Raw genomic sequence first — 15,802 nt, 5'->3', positions numbered from 1 at the left:
TTTTTGGTCTTTTTGAAACAGGATCTTCCTGTAGCCCCAGGAGGCCTGGAACTCACTATGTAGACGAGGCTGGCCTTGATCTTACAGAGATCCACCTGCCTCTGCCTCCTGAGTACTGGGATTAAAGGCACAAGCCACCATACCTGGCTACTAAAAAGTTTCTTTACAACAAAGAACACTGTCGTTCACATGAAGAGGCAACCTACAGAGAAGGAAAATATATTTATCAGCTATATCTCTGACTGAAGCAGTATCTAGACTACACAAAGAACTCAAAAAACTAAACATCAAAGAAAAATACAACATAAAACTTGGGGCAAGAAATGAACAGGGAGTTCTCCAAAGATGAGATGTAAATGACTGAGAAATACTTAAAAATTGTTCTACAGATTTAGTATTATTGAAATGCGAAACAAAACCACTTCGAGATTTCATCATACCCCAGTCAGGATGGTTAAGATCCAAAAATAAGCAATGAAAATTGATGACAAGGATGTGGAGAAAAGGGAAGTCATCCAGCGCTGCTGGGAAAATGAAACTGATGCAGCCACGTGTGGAAGTTCAGCAAAAATATGTTTCATAAAATGAATCATGGTTATAAGTTGATTTTGTGAGTTTTGCCTTGATCCTCCCACCAGGAGAAATACACAGAGGCTCATGCACAGTACTCCCTTCATGGCAAGAGATGGTGACAGTTGTGTCAATGGCTTTATGGGCTGTGACCTCACACAATTGTGCAGGTTCTCACCATGATACACAGGGTTTGCTGCAAGGCCTAACCACAAGTACGCATGGACAGGGTGATGTTGTGACTCACGTATACAATTGGTAGTAATCGGTCACGGTAGTTAGCAAGCATATCTATCACCTTGGTCATTAATTCATGTGGGAGTCATCGTACCCAAGTTTTCCCTAATCTTCACATTAAAATTTCGCCTTCCTCAAGTGAAAGGCATTAGGATAATTTTAGCTTCATCTGGACTTATATGGACTTATGTGTCCATCTGTTAGTGCATCTGTTTGCACATTGGCAATCTCTATTTGGAATGTTTCATAAGGACAAGTGTCTTATCTAGACTCTTTCTGCCCTCCCCTTCCCTTTCCCATATGCAAAAGACCTGGTCTTCACATGTGCTACAAGTAAGGGACCTTAGATTTCTGGGTGGGGTAAAGAGAAACAGAAGAGTCTGGATGGTAAGTACAGATAAAGGGACAGATTGAAGGCTCAGGAGGCCATCATCAGCCCAGAATGGGAGGTCAGGCTGAGCAGATTTCACCAGCAATTTCCTGACTTCTGCTAACTCCTATTGAAGTTAGACCCCATCTCAAACAACTCGGCTCCGAGTCACTAGGTGACTGTGCCATGTAAGAGTACCCAAGGAAAAAGATTGTGGACAATAAAGTGGAAAACAAAAACGCTTGGGTACTCCATCTCACCCCAGTCAGAATGGCCACCATGAGTCACTTATTCTCAGCACTTTGACCAGATCTGAGTCACTGCCTTAACCTTAACCACGACTCTCTGCCAAGAGGAGCTTCTCTGCCCCAGCCTTTACCAAGTCCCAGATAACATCACAGAGGAGAAGCTAAAGGAATCTGAGAGTCAGAGGATGGGGAAGAGTGTCAGGAAATTCTACTACACAGATGATATTGTTGCAACCATGAACACACAGCAGCTATGGTCACCTGCACAGGTCTAGGTCTCCAACTGTCCACCATGGTGGGAGGAGATGCCATGAGGTCACACCCCTTGCTGGAGAGCTAATGATTCTTAGTGGCTGCTGGAGGAGGGGCTGTCATTTTCTGTACTGGTGTAGCCACTGGGGGACAGGGTGAGCAGTAAAGGGTTTGGAGGAAAAGGAACAGGATACAAGTGTATTGAGGTGAATAAAAAGAATACAGGATGCATCCATCCATCCATCCATACACACATATATCTGTAAAAAATGAAGAGAAAATGGAATTGACTGTCATAAAAGTTGACATCAAATCCTAGTTCTGCTGGCAGGAATACAAGCTTGTGCAGACACTATGGAAATCAGTGTGGAGTTTCCTCAGAAACTGAAAATAGGATTATACAAGACCTTATATAGCACTCGAGGGCAGAAACCTAAAGGATTCTGACTCAACATACCACAGAGAGAGTTTCACTTCCATTCATTTTGCACTATTCCCAACAGCCAGGACATGTACTCAGCCTAGATGCCCATCAACTGACGACCTGATACAGAAAATTCAGTGTATGTTCGCAATGGGGTTTTATACATCTGTAAAGAATAATGGAATTAATATTTTGAGGAAAATGAATCCAATTGTAAATCAGTATGTAAAGTAAAATAAGCCAGACTCAGAAAGGAGCATAAATTAAAAATTATGTGTGCATATATATATGTAAATATGTACCTGTATTTATATGTGTTTGTTTGTAAGTCATGACAACAGAAACAGAGGTGGGAAATTGAGAAGGTAATAGAATGCATTTAGAGGAAAAACAGGAACAGAGACTGGCTGGAGGAAGAAAGGGAACAATCTGGTGGGAAATGGTGTGTCAAAGAGGACAGGGAGATGTGGTGAAAAGTGAGAACAAAGTGTAATGACCCTAATGTAAAGAACCAGGAGGCCACAATGAAACCACTGTCTTTTGTGATAACCTAAAAACTCAAAAGACCCAATAGCACTACAAATGGACTGTGCCCTTGGGTCAGGACACATTGCACAAGTGAAGGATTAAAGCCTGAGAACAAGGCCGCATAGACTTGGGGGTGGTTACTCACAGAGCAGAGCACAAGTGGCTCTGAGAAGTGAAACTCCATCAGGATGCCAGATCCCCATTTAACAGGGTCTCCTGAAAAACAGATGTATTCTGTAGTTTCATCTTTGTGATAATTGCATCTCTTTAAGAACTGGATCGTAAAGTCAATGTAAAGAAGACCAGTGCTAGGTGGGGAATTGATGGTAAGAGGATCATATTGAAAGATCTATCTTGTTCGTGTCAAGTGGCTAGCATCAAAAAAACACACAGTAATTAATGCTGGTGAGGACTTAGAGGAAAAGGCACCCTGTATTCTGCTGCTGGGAATGTAAACTCATGCAGCCACTGTGGAAATCAGTGTGGAAATTCCTCAGAAGACTAAAGCCAGGACTCCTCTATGATGTGGCTCCATCATGCTTAGTCGTCACGCCATGGAGATACTCGCACATCTACAATTGTTGCTGAACTGTTCACAATACTGAACACATGGTGTCAGCCTGTGTGTTCATCAACAGATAAATGGACAGAGAGAATTTATCACATGAGGCTCTATGAAGCTGTAAATGTAAACAGGAATGAAATCGTGTATTTCTTGCCAGGCCTGTTGTTATTGTAGTTCACAGGAGTCACAACTGGGCAAGACTGGTTTACTTTTCTCTTCCTGTAGCATGCGTAGCACCTTCACGTAGTATGAAGGCTAGCCAGTAGAGATGAAGGCTTGAAGGTAAAATGCAGAGTACTGTGGGAACACAGTGAAATATAAGCAGTTTTCTCTTCCCTAGAAGCTTACAATGCAGCTGGAGATAGAGGACAGACAAGAATGACATGACGGCTAGTATGAGGCAAGGGTTGACAGAGGAAAACATGATAAATGATACAGAGTTTAGTAGAAAGGAAGAGGGGGAAGGGATGGATAGATGAATGGAATGTAAGCAGATGGATAAATGGATAGACAGTAGATAGATGGATAGGTCATACATGGAGCAGATAGATAGATAGATAGATAGATAGATGATAGATAGATAGATAGAAAATAGATAGATAGATGATTGATAGATGATGATAGATGATAGATAGATAGATAGATAGGTGATAGATAGATAGGTGATAGATTGATAGATAGATAGATAGAAGATAGATAGATACCACAATGATAGATGATAACAGATATAGATGATATATAGATTAGAATAGATAGATAGATAGATAGATAGATAGAAGATAGATAGATGATAGATGATCGATAGATGATGATAGGTGATAGATAGATAGACAGTTAGATAGATGATAGATAGATAGATAGATAGAAGATAGATGATAGATGATCGATAGATGATGATAGATGACAGTTAGATATTGATAGATTAGATAGATAGATAGATAGATAGATAGATAGATAGATAGATAGATAGATAGATAGATAGATAGATGATAGATAGAGGATAGATAGATGATAGAGGATAGATGATAAATAGATAGACGATAGATAGATAGATGATAGATAGATAGATGACTACATAGATACATAGATAGATACATAGATGAGAGAGATAGATAGATAGATAGATAGATGATAGATAGATGATAGATGGATAGATAGGTGATTGATAGATGATGATAGATGATAGATAGATGATAGATAGATGGATAGATAGGTGATTGATAAATGATGATAGATAGACATGATAAATAGATAGACATCATCAAATTGGTTACTCAAAACATTCCGCAGAAATCAGCTGATGAAGCCTCATTGAGGCAGTCAGCTAGAGTTCCCAAATGAGAGTCCCAGGTTAGAGCAGTATCCTCTTAGGTGAGACTTCAAAGGAAGAGAACAAATAACAGCAGAAAGGCAGCTTCATCGATCATCTGATAGATGATAGATAGATAGATAGATAGATGATAGACAGATAGATAGATGACAGAGAGATAGATAGATAGATAGATAGATAGATCATAGATAGATAGTTAGATAGATAGATAGATAGATCATAGACAGATAGAAGATAGATGATAGATGATCGATAGATGATGATAGATAGATAGATAGATAGATAGATGGTTGGATCAATAGATACATATGATAGATGATAGATAGATAGATAGAGGATAGATAGATAGATAGATAGATAGATAGATAGATAGATAGATAGATAGATAGATAGATAGATAGATAGATAGATAGATAGATAGATAGATAGATAGATAGATAGATAGATAGATAGATAGATAGATAGATAGATAGATAGATAGATAGATAGATAGATAGATAGATAGATAGATAGATAGATAGATAGATAGATAGATAGATAGATAGATAGATAGATAGATAGATAGATAGATAGATAGATAGATAGATAGATAGATAGATAGATAGATAAATGAGAGATGAGTAGATAATAGGTGACATAGATTGATGATGGTTAGGTAGAGAGATGTTAGATACATAGATATAGATAGATGTAGATAGTAGATAGATGATAGATGATTGATGATAGATAGATAGATAGATAGATAATAGATACATTAGATAGATAGATAGATAGATAGATAGATAGATAGATGATAGATGGTTGGATCAATAGATACATATGATAGATGATAGATATATAGATAGAGGATAGATAGATAGATAGAATAGATAGATAGATAGACAGATAGATAGATAGAAGATAGATAGATGATAGATGATCAATAGATGATGATAGGTGATAGATAGACAGACAGATAGATAGATAGAAGATAGATAGATGATAGATGATAGAGAGATGATGATAGATGATAGATAGATCATAGATGATAGGTAGATAGGTGATGGATGGATGGATAGTTGGATCGCATTTTCTTAATTGCTGATTGGTGTAGGAGGACCCAGCCCTTTGTACCATCCCTGGGTAGATAGGCCTGGGAGATTAGATAGATCAGATAGATAGATAAATAGGTGATGATAGATGGATATAGATAGATAGATAGATGATAGATAGATAGATTAGATAGATGATAGACAGACAGACAGATAGATAGGAGAGAGACAGAGAGTACATGAAATTAGGTGGGTGTATTAAAGAGAGGGAACAGATGGAGGAGGGGGACTAAATATGATTAAAATATAATGTATGAATAGAGACAAGTGAAGGAAATTTCCATATCCCCAAAAGTTTCTATATCCTACTGCAAAGATACGTGTTCATCCATGTTCATTGTGACCCTATTCACAATAGCCAGGAAATGGAAACAACCTAGATGTCCATAAACTGATGAATGGTTAATAAAAGTATGGTACAATCACACAATAGAATATTATTCAGCTGTTAAGAAAAACAAAATTATGAAATTTGCAGGTAAATGGATGGAAGTAGAAAAAATTTATCCCAAGTGAGGTACCCTAGACCCAGGAGGACAAAGATTGCAGACCCCTTTTAATTTTTGTTTTAAGATGGACTTTCAAATTTCAGAGCTTAGCCTTGAACTCTATGTAGCCCAGACAGTCCCAGAACGTGCGATCCCTGCCTCATCCTCCCTACTAGCTGGGATTACTGGCCTGAACTGTGATGTTGTAGCTCAGAGCTCCTCTTCCTGTCCGTTTTCTTCTCTCCCCCTTCATCTTCGAGCAGGTTCCTGTTCTCTTCCTACAGTGTCAGTATGACACGATGCCAGGATTTCTACTCTTGTGAATTTATTTATGGATCTGACTTTTCCAGTTCCATGCTTAGATGTGCCATGTTATTGGCAGGTGTGGCTAGCAAGATGGGGGTCCACCTGGAGGAAGATCATGTCCCTCAGACACCCCTGAGTCTCCCTCTGTGGAGTGTAGGGCCAGAGTCTTTCTGGGCTGTGAACACTAGGGCAGGGCGCTCCCTGGTCTCAGCTGGGGCTTCCCTGCCTGGGAGGCAGGAGTCTCTTCTGCCCGTCTTGGTGTCATGAAGAACAGCTGGGCATAGTTCACGTCCTGTGGGGCCTCAGATGCAGCAGCCTGGAGTGAGAGAGGGTGAGAGGAAGGTAGGTAGGTGCTTGGTGTTGGGGCCCTGTTCCCTGGGGCAGGCAGAACTCACCTGACTGTCCTTCACTTTGCCTTTTATTGCCTTTCTGTCTTTCATGTTCAATATTTCCTTTGACATGGTGGAAGGAGAGGTGACCTCTGACCTCCTGAATCTGGAAGGTTTCACCTGGGCGTACATCTCTTTCGTGGGGTCTTCCTCAGGTGGACTCTACAGGAGGGAGAGAGTGAGACAGACGCAGTGTCTCCTGGTTCCTCTGGAGAGCTCCAGCAAGATTTCCTCAGACTGGCCTAAATGACAATTTAGATCTACAATCCATACTGTCCTTCCTCATGGGATCTTCAGGGACTTCCTGAGGACTTGGGGGTACCTGGCGGCCTCCTTCCTGCATTTCTGACATCTTATCCTGGCTCTCACTCCATTGGCTCCATCTTCATGACAAATCACGTCTCTCATCCAGTTTCTTACCCCCACCCCCGGCTGTGCTCTGCCTGCAGGTGCTGGTCCATTAGGTGTCTTTGTGGGTCTCTGCACCTAGACTTGTTCTCAGAACATGCCTGTCCGGGTGCCCTTTGTAATTCACACTGGCCCCCTCTGCCCCACGCTCCACCCACATTGTGTCATTTCCCTCAAACACTTTGCCTGGCTTCACTCTGCGTTTTAGCACGCTGTCCCTCACAGTTCAGGTTGTCCCCAGTGGGTGAGGAGCTCTGCTGCCTGCTATATCGGCAGCCCACCAGGAGATTGATCAAGAGAAAGTCCACGGCCTAGGGAGGTGGTTCAGTCAGTAAAGTCATTGCTGTGCAAGTATGAGGACCAGAGTTTATCCTTGGCACCCACATGAAAAAGAAAATAACTAATCAGTTCTGCTCTTGGTTACCACCAGGACTTGATGGTAAGACTATTGCTGAAGATGCTACATACAAGAACTTAGAACAAAGAAGGAGAAATCACCCTGGTTTTGACATCAGAGCCTCATCTCTACTGGCTAGGGTTCATAATAGTGGAAGGTGCTATGAATATTCTCAGAACGAAAAGAGATCATCAAACTTACCCAGCTGTGAATCCTGTTAACTACAACAACAGGCCTGGCAAATTATGCCCATTGGTGCAATAGCAGCGTGGATATTATAGGAGTAACCAATCACTCCCTAAATGGGTATGAGACCACCTTAACAGGATGAAGCCTATCCCTGACCTTGATAAAAGGCTTAGAAACCTGAGGCTAGACCCATCAGAAGATGTAGAGGAGGGCCTAATATTTTTTTTCTAGTAAATAGTTATCCTAATAAACTGATTTCTAAGGACTTATTGTTATGCCCTTAGATTTTTACACCTTTCAACTCTCATCAGAGACATTTCCTTAGGTAGCAGATGGTGATTAACACAGAAACCACAACTGGTCAATGTTGTCCTCACTAAACAGGAGGCTACAGAACGCTTATTTCTTAATATGACACTTATATCAAATTTCTACCTCCCAGGGCTCGGGGACCATCTCAGAAGAGGAGGTGAGAAAATTGTTATAACCAAAGGTGGTGAATGACTACAAGGAAACAGGGTTTTCTAGACAGATGGTCAGTTACTCATATGAACTAACAGCAATGGTGACAGTATATAGAAATTCCATGCAAGGTCAGTCCACATAAAATTCCCAGCATAGACATGGGGAAGCACATAAAAGAAACCTCAACACAACCTAAGGAAATTTTGGCAACTGATAGCTGTTGTGAAAAGGTCAGAGAGTCTCTTTCAAGGATGAACTCTTGATAGGTTAATCAGGCTCAAGTGGATGGACACACAGTGAATGACATTTGGAGACACAAATTAAGCTATATATACCATAAGTTGGCCAGGGGGCAGTGAGGGGAGGTATGGATAGAGGAGAAGATCTAAATACCATGAAGTTATTTTTGTATGAAAATAACAAAATTTCAAAAAACTTTTTGTCTTTTTGAGACAGGGTCTCCCTATGGCCCCAGCTAGCCTGGACCTATGTAGACCAGGCTGCCCTCGAACTCACAGAGCTCCGCCTGCCTCTGCCTCCAGAGTGCTGGGACTAAAGGCGTGCAGCTCAATAAATATTTTTTAAATGTTGGGCAAGGTGGAAAATGCTTGTGATCTCAACCCTGGGAAAGTGAAGATAGGAGAATCCCTGGGGTGTACTGACCAGTCAGTCCACCTGAACAGGTGCACTCCAGGTTCAGTGACAGACTATGCCTCAACAAGTAAGATAAACAGAAATTGGGGAAGATGCTCAAAGTTGGGCTGCAGCCTCCATATGCAGGTACACACGTGTGCACACACCAAAAAAGGAAAGAAAAAAGAGGAAGAGCCTCGTAAATGGCTGGACAGATGAGGGGGGGTCAAGTACATGGGGTCTCTTTCACTCATGTTTATATTTTTTGGTGCTCAGGATCAAACCCAGTGCCTCACACAGCCTAGGTAGTCACTCTGCAACTGAGCTATAGCCTCAGTCCCTCATGTGTCCTTTTGAGACCTGGAGCATGCTACCAACCACACAGATGCTGAAGAGCCAGAAAGTAGACAGAAAGAAGACACACAGGGCAAGAAGGGTCACAGTCAAGAGGACAGAGTTTGCTCTCTTGAGTACACTGGACCTCCAGCTCTGCAGCACTGTAGATGGAGGAAGAGGTCTCACCTGAGTGTCCAGCTCCATGCTGTCCACCGGCTGTGTGTTCTTCACAGAAGCATCTGCAAGGTCAGTAGAAGAGGATCATCTCCTGTCCAGAGTACCTGGAATTGCTCCATCCCCCAGACCCTTGACCTGTCCCATATGGGAGCAGAGAACCAGGGAGTGTGATGATGACCCTAGATCTATAGTGTTGGGTTCAGTCCCACTGAATGCTCATATCACACCCTACCCTCCATCCCTGTGATCCCTCCCCAGAGCCCTCTCTCACACAGGACTTCTGGATGGCTGTGGCTGGGTTGGAGCTGGGGAGAAAATGGGGTGTCAGTTGACAGTGAGGGGTATCAGGCAGGTGGGATTCTAGGTTGGTGGACATGAGATACCTCTTCTGAGGACCTCTGTCCCTGGGCACTGGCTCTGCAACTCCTGCAGGAAGTTGCAAGTCCAACTCTCTTTGACCTACTTGAGAGGAAGGAGTCTCAGCCAAGAGTTGGGAAGCCCCTCCCCCAGGCACCATCAGGGAAGGAAGGGAACATTACACTCTTACACTCAGCACAAATGTTCCAGGAGATGTAAACGATCACAGAACACCTAACATTTGCTCAGGGACTGAGATCACCTGTTTCTGATCTGAGATTCTGCAGAAGTGTTTCTAAGCTGACATGCCCCAGTCTGGCTGGTTTCCCTGCGGCTTGCGCCCTGAGCTTCTACTTGGATGGCACACAGGGAGCCCACCACCTCCTGGGCCCAGGTCACTCACACTCTACTCACCTGTTTTCCTGTGTCTGTTCTGATGCCTTTGTCTGAGGAGGAGGAGGAGCAGGAGGAGGAGGAGGAGCAGCAGGAGGAAGACCACTGAGACAGCAATTGGAACCTTCTGGTAACTTTTCAGACCTGGAGCACAGGTGACATCATGAATGAAGGATGCTGCTTTCTTCAGCACCTGCTGTGTGTTAGGACAAGCTGGGTCTTTGTCTGATGACCCCGCAGTCATCTAACACATGATGCCCCCCTTCCATGCAGACAGATCTCGTGTCTCAGGCCACAGGGCTGGAAGTGGCAGAGCTGGGGTTGATCTAAGAGAATCTGACCTCCAGCCTTGACCGATCTATCAGAGCTGAGCCCTACAAGCTGGAGTGAAACAGCCTGAATTCCTGCCATGGCCCTGTGCCCTGTCCCTGCACAATGTCAGCATCATCATGACAGGAGTCCAGACTGACTGCAGGTGTGGGTTCTGGTCCCTCTCCCATCTCCTGACAGAGGTAGCAGTCTATACAGAATGGAACCTACCAATCTGGGCAAGGCCTCTTTCCTTTATACCAGGAGGAACTTAGGCCTAAACAGAGGAGACCTTGGTCTAAGCATCTCCAGAAGAGGCTGCACCAACCCTATAACTAACACTGTACCCCCTGGAACCTTCCTACCAACAGAGTCCTTACCTAGTACTCTAGGGGCTTGACTCCATGGGGCTACAGATTTGGTTCTCAGGGTCTAACAGGGTAGGATGGGAAGGCTACCTTACCCTAGCTGCTCCTTCCCCAGGCTGAGTTTGTTTCTCTCTCTCTCTCTCTCTCTCTCTCTCTCTCTCTCTCTCTCTCTCTCTCTCTGCCTGGATGTCCCCTTCTGGGGCCCAAGCTTTAAGTCTCTTATCACCTGGGAAGCCTGCTACATTCCTAGCTTGACTTCTAGGTTGTGGACACAAGCTGACTGACATAGGGAACAGGATTTAGTTGGACCGAGAGTGACAAGCTTGGGCAGAGCAGACTCCCTAGGTAGAGGACACTACCCTGCACCAGCTGCTGGGGTGGGCCCTGAGGGTAGAGGACTGGGGACCCCAGAGGATCTCAGGAAAGAGGCAAAAGAAAAGTGAGATGTGGGAGGCTCTATTTCGTCTCACTAATGTATTTCTGCCACGCAGCCTCCCCAGGACTCGCCTGTTGCTGACCTGGAACCTTCTAGATTCCAGTGAAGAAGTTGGACTGTGAAGTACTTGAAGACCCACTGTTAGCCTCTGTGCATTTCTGAGTGGTGAATCCTCACGAGACTGACCGCCCCTAGGATCCATTAACTCCCATCTCAACCAAGATCCCTCCTAGGTGGAGGATCCTGAGTCACCTCCTTCAGCTCACAGATGTCGGGTCACTTCACCTGAGACTACAAGCTCCACAGGGTCACTGGGGTGTGACAACAGGTAGGGGGATGAGCTTCGAGCACCACAGCACCTGTAGGTGCCCCCAAGGTCCGAGGTCACAGCACTCATAGAGAATTCGGCCTTATACTGTTGATCTTGGAACTTTGATCTTTGATACAGCTGGGGATGGACAGCCCCCTCCTTCAACAGAAGAAAAGAGTCCATCTGGCTTCGTGACTGACACAGCAGGGTTACGTTCTCTCCTGAGGACACTGTGGGGCCTGGACGCACAGAGAGGGAGGGTGTAACAGAAGGCTGTCCTGGAGAGAAAGAAGTTTGGGAGAAAGGATTCCCATTTGCTCTGAGCCCCTGTCGGTTTTCTCTGACTGCCCTTCCCCCACTCTCCTGTCTCCCAGCCTGTTACTCTCTCTGAGATACCAAACATCATCATGAACATCGACTCCCTGGGTTCCCACAGCATGGACTGTACAGAATCTGGATTCCTGAGTTGACCAACTGAATTCCTCACCTGTGATTAGTATGTCCAGATGGTCACTGGGGGCAGAAAATTCAGAGACGTTTTGGGCACCATAGCACCTATAGCGGCCCCCAGTGAAGAGGCTCACAGGACCCAGGGTGAAATGGGCCTGGTAGGGCCCACTCTGGAACTGATGGCTAGAGACACGTGTGAGATCATTTTCCCCCTCTTTGGACAGAGCAAATGTATCATAGCTGATGTTAGAGTGACACAGAAGGGTTAAGTTCTCTCCAGGACTCAGGACGAGGCCTTGCTGGGTCAGCAGGGAGGGCTTCCTGGATAGTCCTGGAAGGAAGGTGGGTTGGAGGTTAAGAAGCTGGTTCCTGACATAGTTGCTCCCTCATTCTCTATTAAAATTGTCACCACCTCTCCCCATGGAGCTCTGGCTCAGGACTAAAATGTTCTCCTCGGCTGCCCACCCCGCAACTTGGAACTCTCCTGGGAGCAGAGCTCATGATAAAGCATTTCAGGTATCCAAAAATGACTGCGTAGATGATGAGACTTCCTCACCTGAGACATGTATTTCCAGGGGGTCACTGGACTCTGACCACACCTGCGGGGTACCTTTGTAATATCCATAACATCTGAAGATTTCTCTCTTTCCAGGTGTCTCAAGGACCACAGGGAACAGGGCCTGTGATTGTCCAGAGTTGGTATACTGAACTTCCAGGGAGCTAGAGAAGATCTGATCTTCCCTAATCAGAATGAATCCATAATATCTCTGCTGTGAGACACACTGGAGGGTCAAGTTCCCTCCTGAGGTCACTACAGGGCTTGGCAGGGCTGACAGGCTGGGTTTCCTGTGGTAGATGCCTAGGAGAGGAGAGGACATCCTGCTAAATGAGATCACACTGCCCACATAGCCCCCCAGGGCAGGGTTGTGAGAAGAGGACACCACGGAGGGAGGACCTTTGTCCCAAGGACACAGGCTGGGCCTGGGAACACTGAGTGGTCTCTCACCTGTCACCACCAGCTCCAGGGTGTCACTTCGTTCTGACCAGCCAGCAGGGCTGTAAGAGTAACAGTGATACTTCCCTGCATGTCCCTGGGTCATGGACGAGATGGAGAACTTAGCCTTGTTCCCAGGCTTCAGTGCGTTTTGTATGTTCCAGGGTGCTGAGCTTTCCTCTTTATGCAGAACGTATATTTGGGTCTTCAGGGTCCCCTGACACCAGATGGTCACAGGACTCCCATAAGTAATCAAAGAGCCTTGCTCAGCCATGATGGTGGGTTTCTGGAGGATTCCTGCAAGAAAGGAATGAGAAGGAGGTGGTTCTGCTTGAACATGCAACAGCAAAAGTCACAAGTGTAGCTGACGTGTGATTTGTAGAACCAGTGGAGCCGTGTGAAAACCTTTCTCTTTCCCGAATCTCACTATGTCACAGCTTTAGTTTCTCTCTCTTCACTCCCACACTGCATGCTGTGCTTCCCTGGGCTCAGGACACTTGGCTGCCCTCACCCAACACATATCAGGCCTCCTCTGTGAACGTGTGTCAGGTATAAGATCATTGAATCAACAGTCTGGGTCCACCTGACCTGAGATAAGGAGCTCCAGGATGTCACTGGATTCTGACCACACCTGGGGCTTGCTGCTGTAATAGCCATAGCATCTGAGCCTCCACCTCATGCTGGAGGTCACAGGGATCACAGGGAACAGAGCCTGTAACCCTCTAGGGTAAATATACTGAACTGCGAGGGAGCTGGAGAACTTCTGATCATCTTTAGTCAGAATCAGCCCATCATATCTCTGCTGTGAGACACACTGGAGGGTCACATTCCCTCCTGAGGTTATCACGGGGCTGGACACAGCTGACAGGCTGGGTTTGCTGTGGTAGATGCCTAGGAGACGAGGAGAAAACATGTTAACTGAGATCACACAATCCACATTGACCCCATGTCTGGGCTGGGAGATGACTCCTTGGAGAGAAGACATTTATCCTGGGTACAGAAGCGTGACACCCATGAGAACACTCTACCTGTCACCACCAGCTCCAGAGCGTCACTGCGTTTGGTCCAGCCATAAGTGCTGTAAGAATAACAGTAATATTTCCCAGCATTCTGAGTTGTCGTGGATAGGATGTTGAACTCAGCATTATTGTTGAGAAGCTTTGGGGCCTGTCTGTCCCAGGGTGCTGAGCTTCCTTCTTTATGCAGAACATACAGCTGGGTCTCCATGGTTCCTCCACACCAGATAGTCACAGGATTCCCCGAGGTAACCACAGGTCCTGGCTGAGCCAAGATAGTGGGCTTCTGGAGGATCCCTACAAAGAAGATTAAGCAAGAGGTAAGTTTGCGTGGAAATGTCACGGAAGCTCACCTTGAAATAGCAATGAAGACCTGCTTTTTTATGGAATTCCAGGTATTTCTCTCACTGTCCAGCTTGCATTCTGTATCTCGGGTAAATTTGTCTCTCATGCCCTAACACATGGAGATTAAGAGCTTTGACTTTCCCCACCCATAACACACCACTCCATCCCCTTTTGACCTATGTCAGGTCCAGCATCATTTAAGGGGAAGAATAAGATTTACCTGACACCAGGAGTTCCAGGTTGTCACTGGGTTCTGACCATATGTGAGGGTTGATCAAGCCATAGCATTTGAATATCCACCTCTGCTTGTGGGTCACTGGACCCACAGAAAACTGAGTCTGGACTTGCCCAGTGTATATATTTTGTGAGACCGGAGAGATGGAGAAATTTTTATTTTCCTTCATTAGGAGGAAGCTCTGATATCCATGATCTGACACGCACTGGAGGGTCACATTCCCTCCTGAGGTCACCACATGGGTAGGCAGGGCTGCCAAGCTGGGTTTGCGATAGTATCCTAGGATAGGAAGGAGGACTGTAGAAGGGATTCATGTCTCCCACATTCTCCCCAAGGGCTGGGCTGTGAGAAGACATTACCTAGAGAGTGCAGTCTTCCCTGGGGGCAGAGCCTGGAGCTGGTCACTCAGTGTCCTCTTACCTGTCACCACCATCTCCAGTGTGTCACTGGCCTCTGACACACCAGCAGGAGTCTGATAGTAACAGCGATATCCTCCTGCATGGTGCCATTCAAAGGATGGGATGATGAACTTCACTTTGTTCTCAGCTTCCAATGTAATCTTTCTGAGCCAAGGATCTGGACTTCCCTCTTTATACAGATAGTACTCCTGAACACCTGGGGGCCCTTCACATGAGATGTTCACCAGGGTGTGGGCAGTGAACACAGACTTTGTTTCAACTGTGATTTTAGGCTTGGGTGGGATTCCTGCAAGGAAATCACTGTCTGGGCCTCAGGACAGCCCCCCCCACATCTCAGCTCTGACTCCAGGACCTGTCAGCCATCACAGCATCTGTCATCACCTGATGTTATCCATCTCCACCCACTAGGGGAGACTCGTTTTCCCACGGAGGATGCATAAGAAGGGAAAGATGGGAACACACTCACCTGCCAGCACTGGGTTCCTGGGGACAAGGGTCAGTCCTGGAAGAGAGTACCCTGTGAGGGTTTGTCCTTGAACCATAAGTATGTCCTCCCCTACAAGGTGCCTTCTGAGCTCCTGAAATGTCCTGTTGGGCCAACGCCTGGTTGCGGTGGTTTCCTCCAAGACTAGAATTCCTCTTCTCCAGTTTTATTTCTCACCAAGGCAGAGCAGGGCTGTGAGGGTGGAGGTCATGGCGTCCTCTTCCAGGGCAACTGTCGTGAAGAACGTTGGTCCCTTTGCCAAATGTCAGAAGCACTGAGCATG

At 45.4% G+C, this 15,802-nt stretch overlaps 1 protein-coding gene across 6 annotated transcripts; it reads right to left on the bottom strand.

Annotated features, from left to right (window-relative positions):
- Nucleotides 1-6,509: 6,509 nt before the first annotated feature.
- Nucleotides 6,510-15,802, bottom strand: LOC103729717 (leukocyte immunoglobulin-like receptor subfamily A member 6). Of its 6 annotated transcripts, XM_029560941.1 has the most exons (13): nucleotides 15,697-15,802; nucleotides 15,502-15,537; nucleotides 14,602-14,895; nucleotides 14,049-14,333; nucleotides 13,609-13,911; nucleotides 13,033-13,317; nucleotides 12,583-12,885; nucleotides 12,064-12,357; nucleotides 11,552-11,854; nucleotides 10,175-10,297; nucleotides 9,413-9,465; nucleotides 6,805-6,960; nucleotides 6,510-6,725 (listed from the first exon to the last, which is right to left on the bottom strand). In XM_029560941.1, exons 1-13 carry the CDS (start codon nucleotides 15,728-15,730, stop codon nucleotides 6,594-6,596), a joined length of 2,601 nt encoding a protein of 866 aa, XP_029416801.1. In that variant the 5' UTR covers nucleotides 15,731-15,802; the 3' UTR covers nucleotides 6,510-6,593. The 6 variants fall into 6 exon arrangements, with proteins under 6 accessions (XP_029416801.1, XP_029416800.1, XP_029416802.1 ...); XM_029560940.1 differs by having other exon boundaries at nucleotides 15,502-15,774; XM_029560942.1 differs by having other exon boundaries at nucleotides 11,552-11,815; nucleotides 15,502-15,774.

The sequence above is a fragment of the Nannospalax galili genome, unplaced genomic scaffold, assembly GCF_000622305.1.
Source record: "Nannospalax galili isolate Female #2095 unplaced genomic scaffold, S.galili_v1.0 scaffold632, whole genome shotgun sequence".
In the NCBI taxonomy this organism is placed as follows: domain Eukaryota; kingdom Metazoa; phylum Chordata; class Mammalia; order Rodentia; family Spalacidae; genus Nannospalax; species Nannospalax galili.
This window is presented reverse-complemented; position numbering and strand designations above follow the sequence as displayed.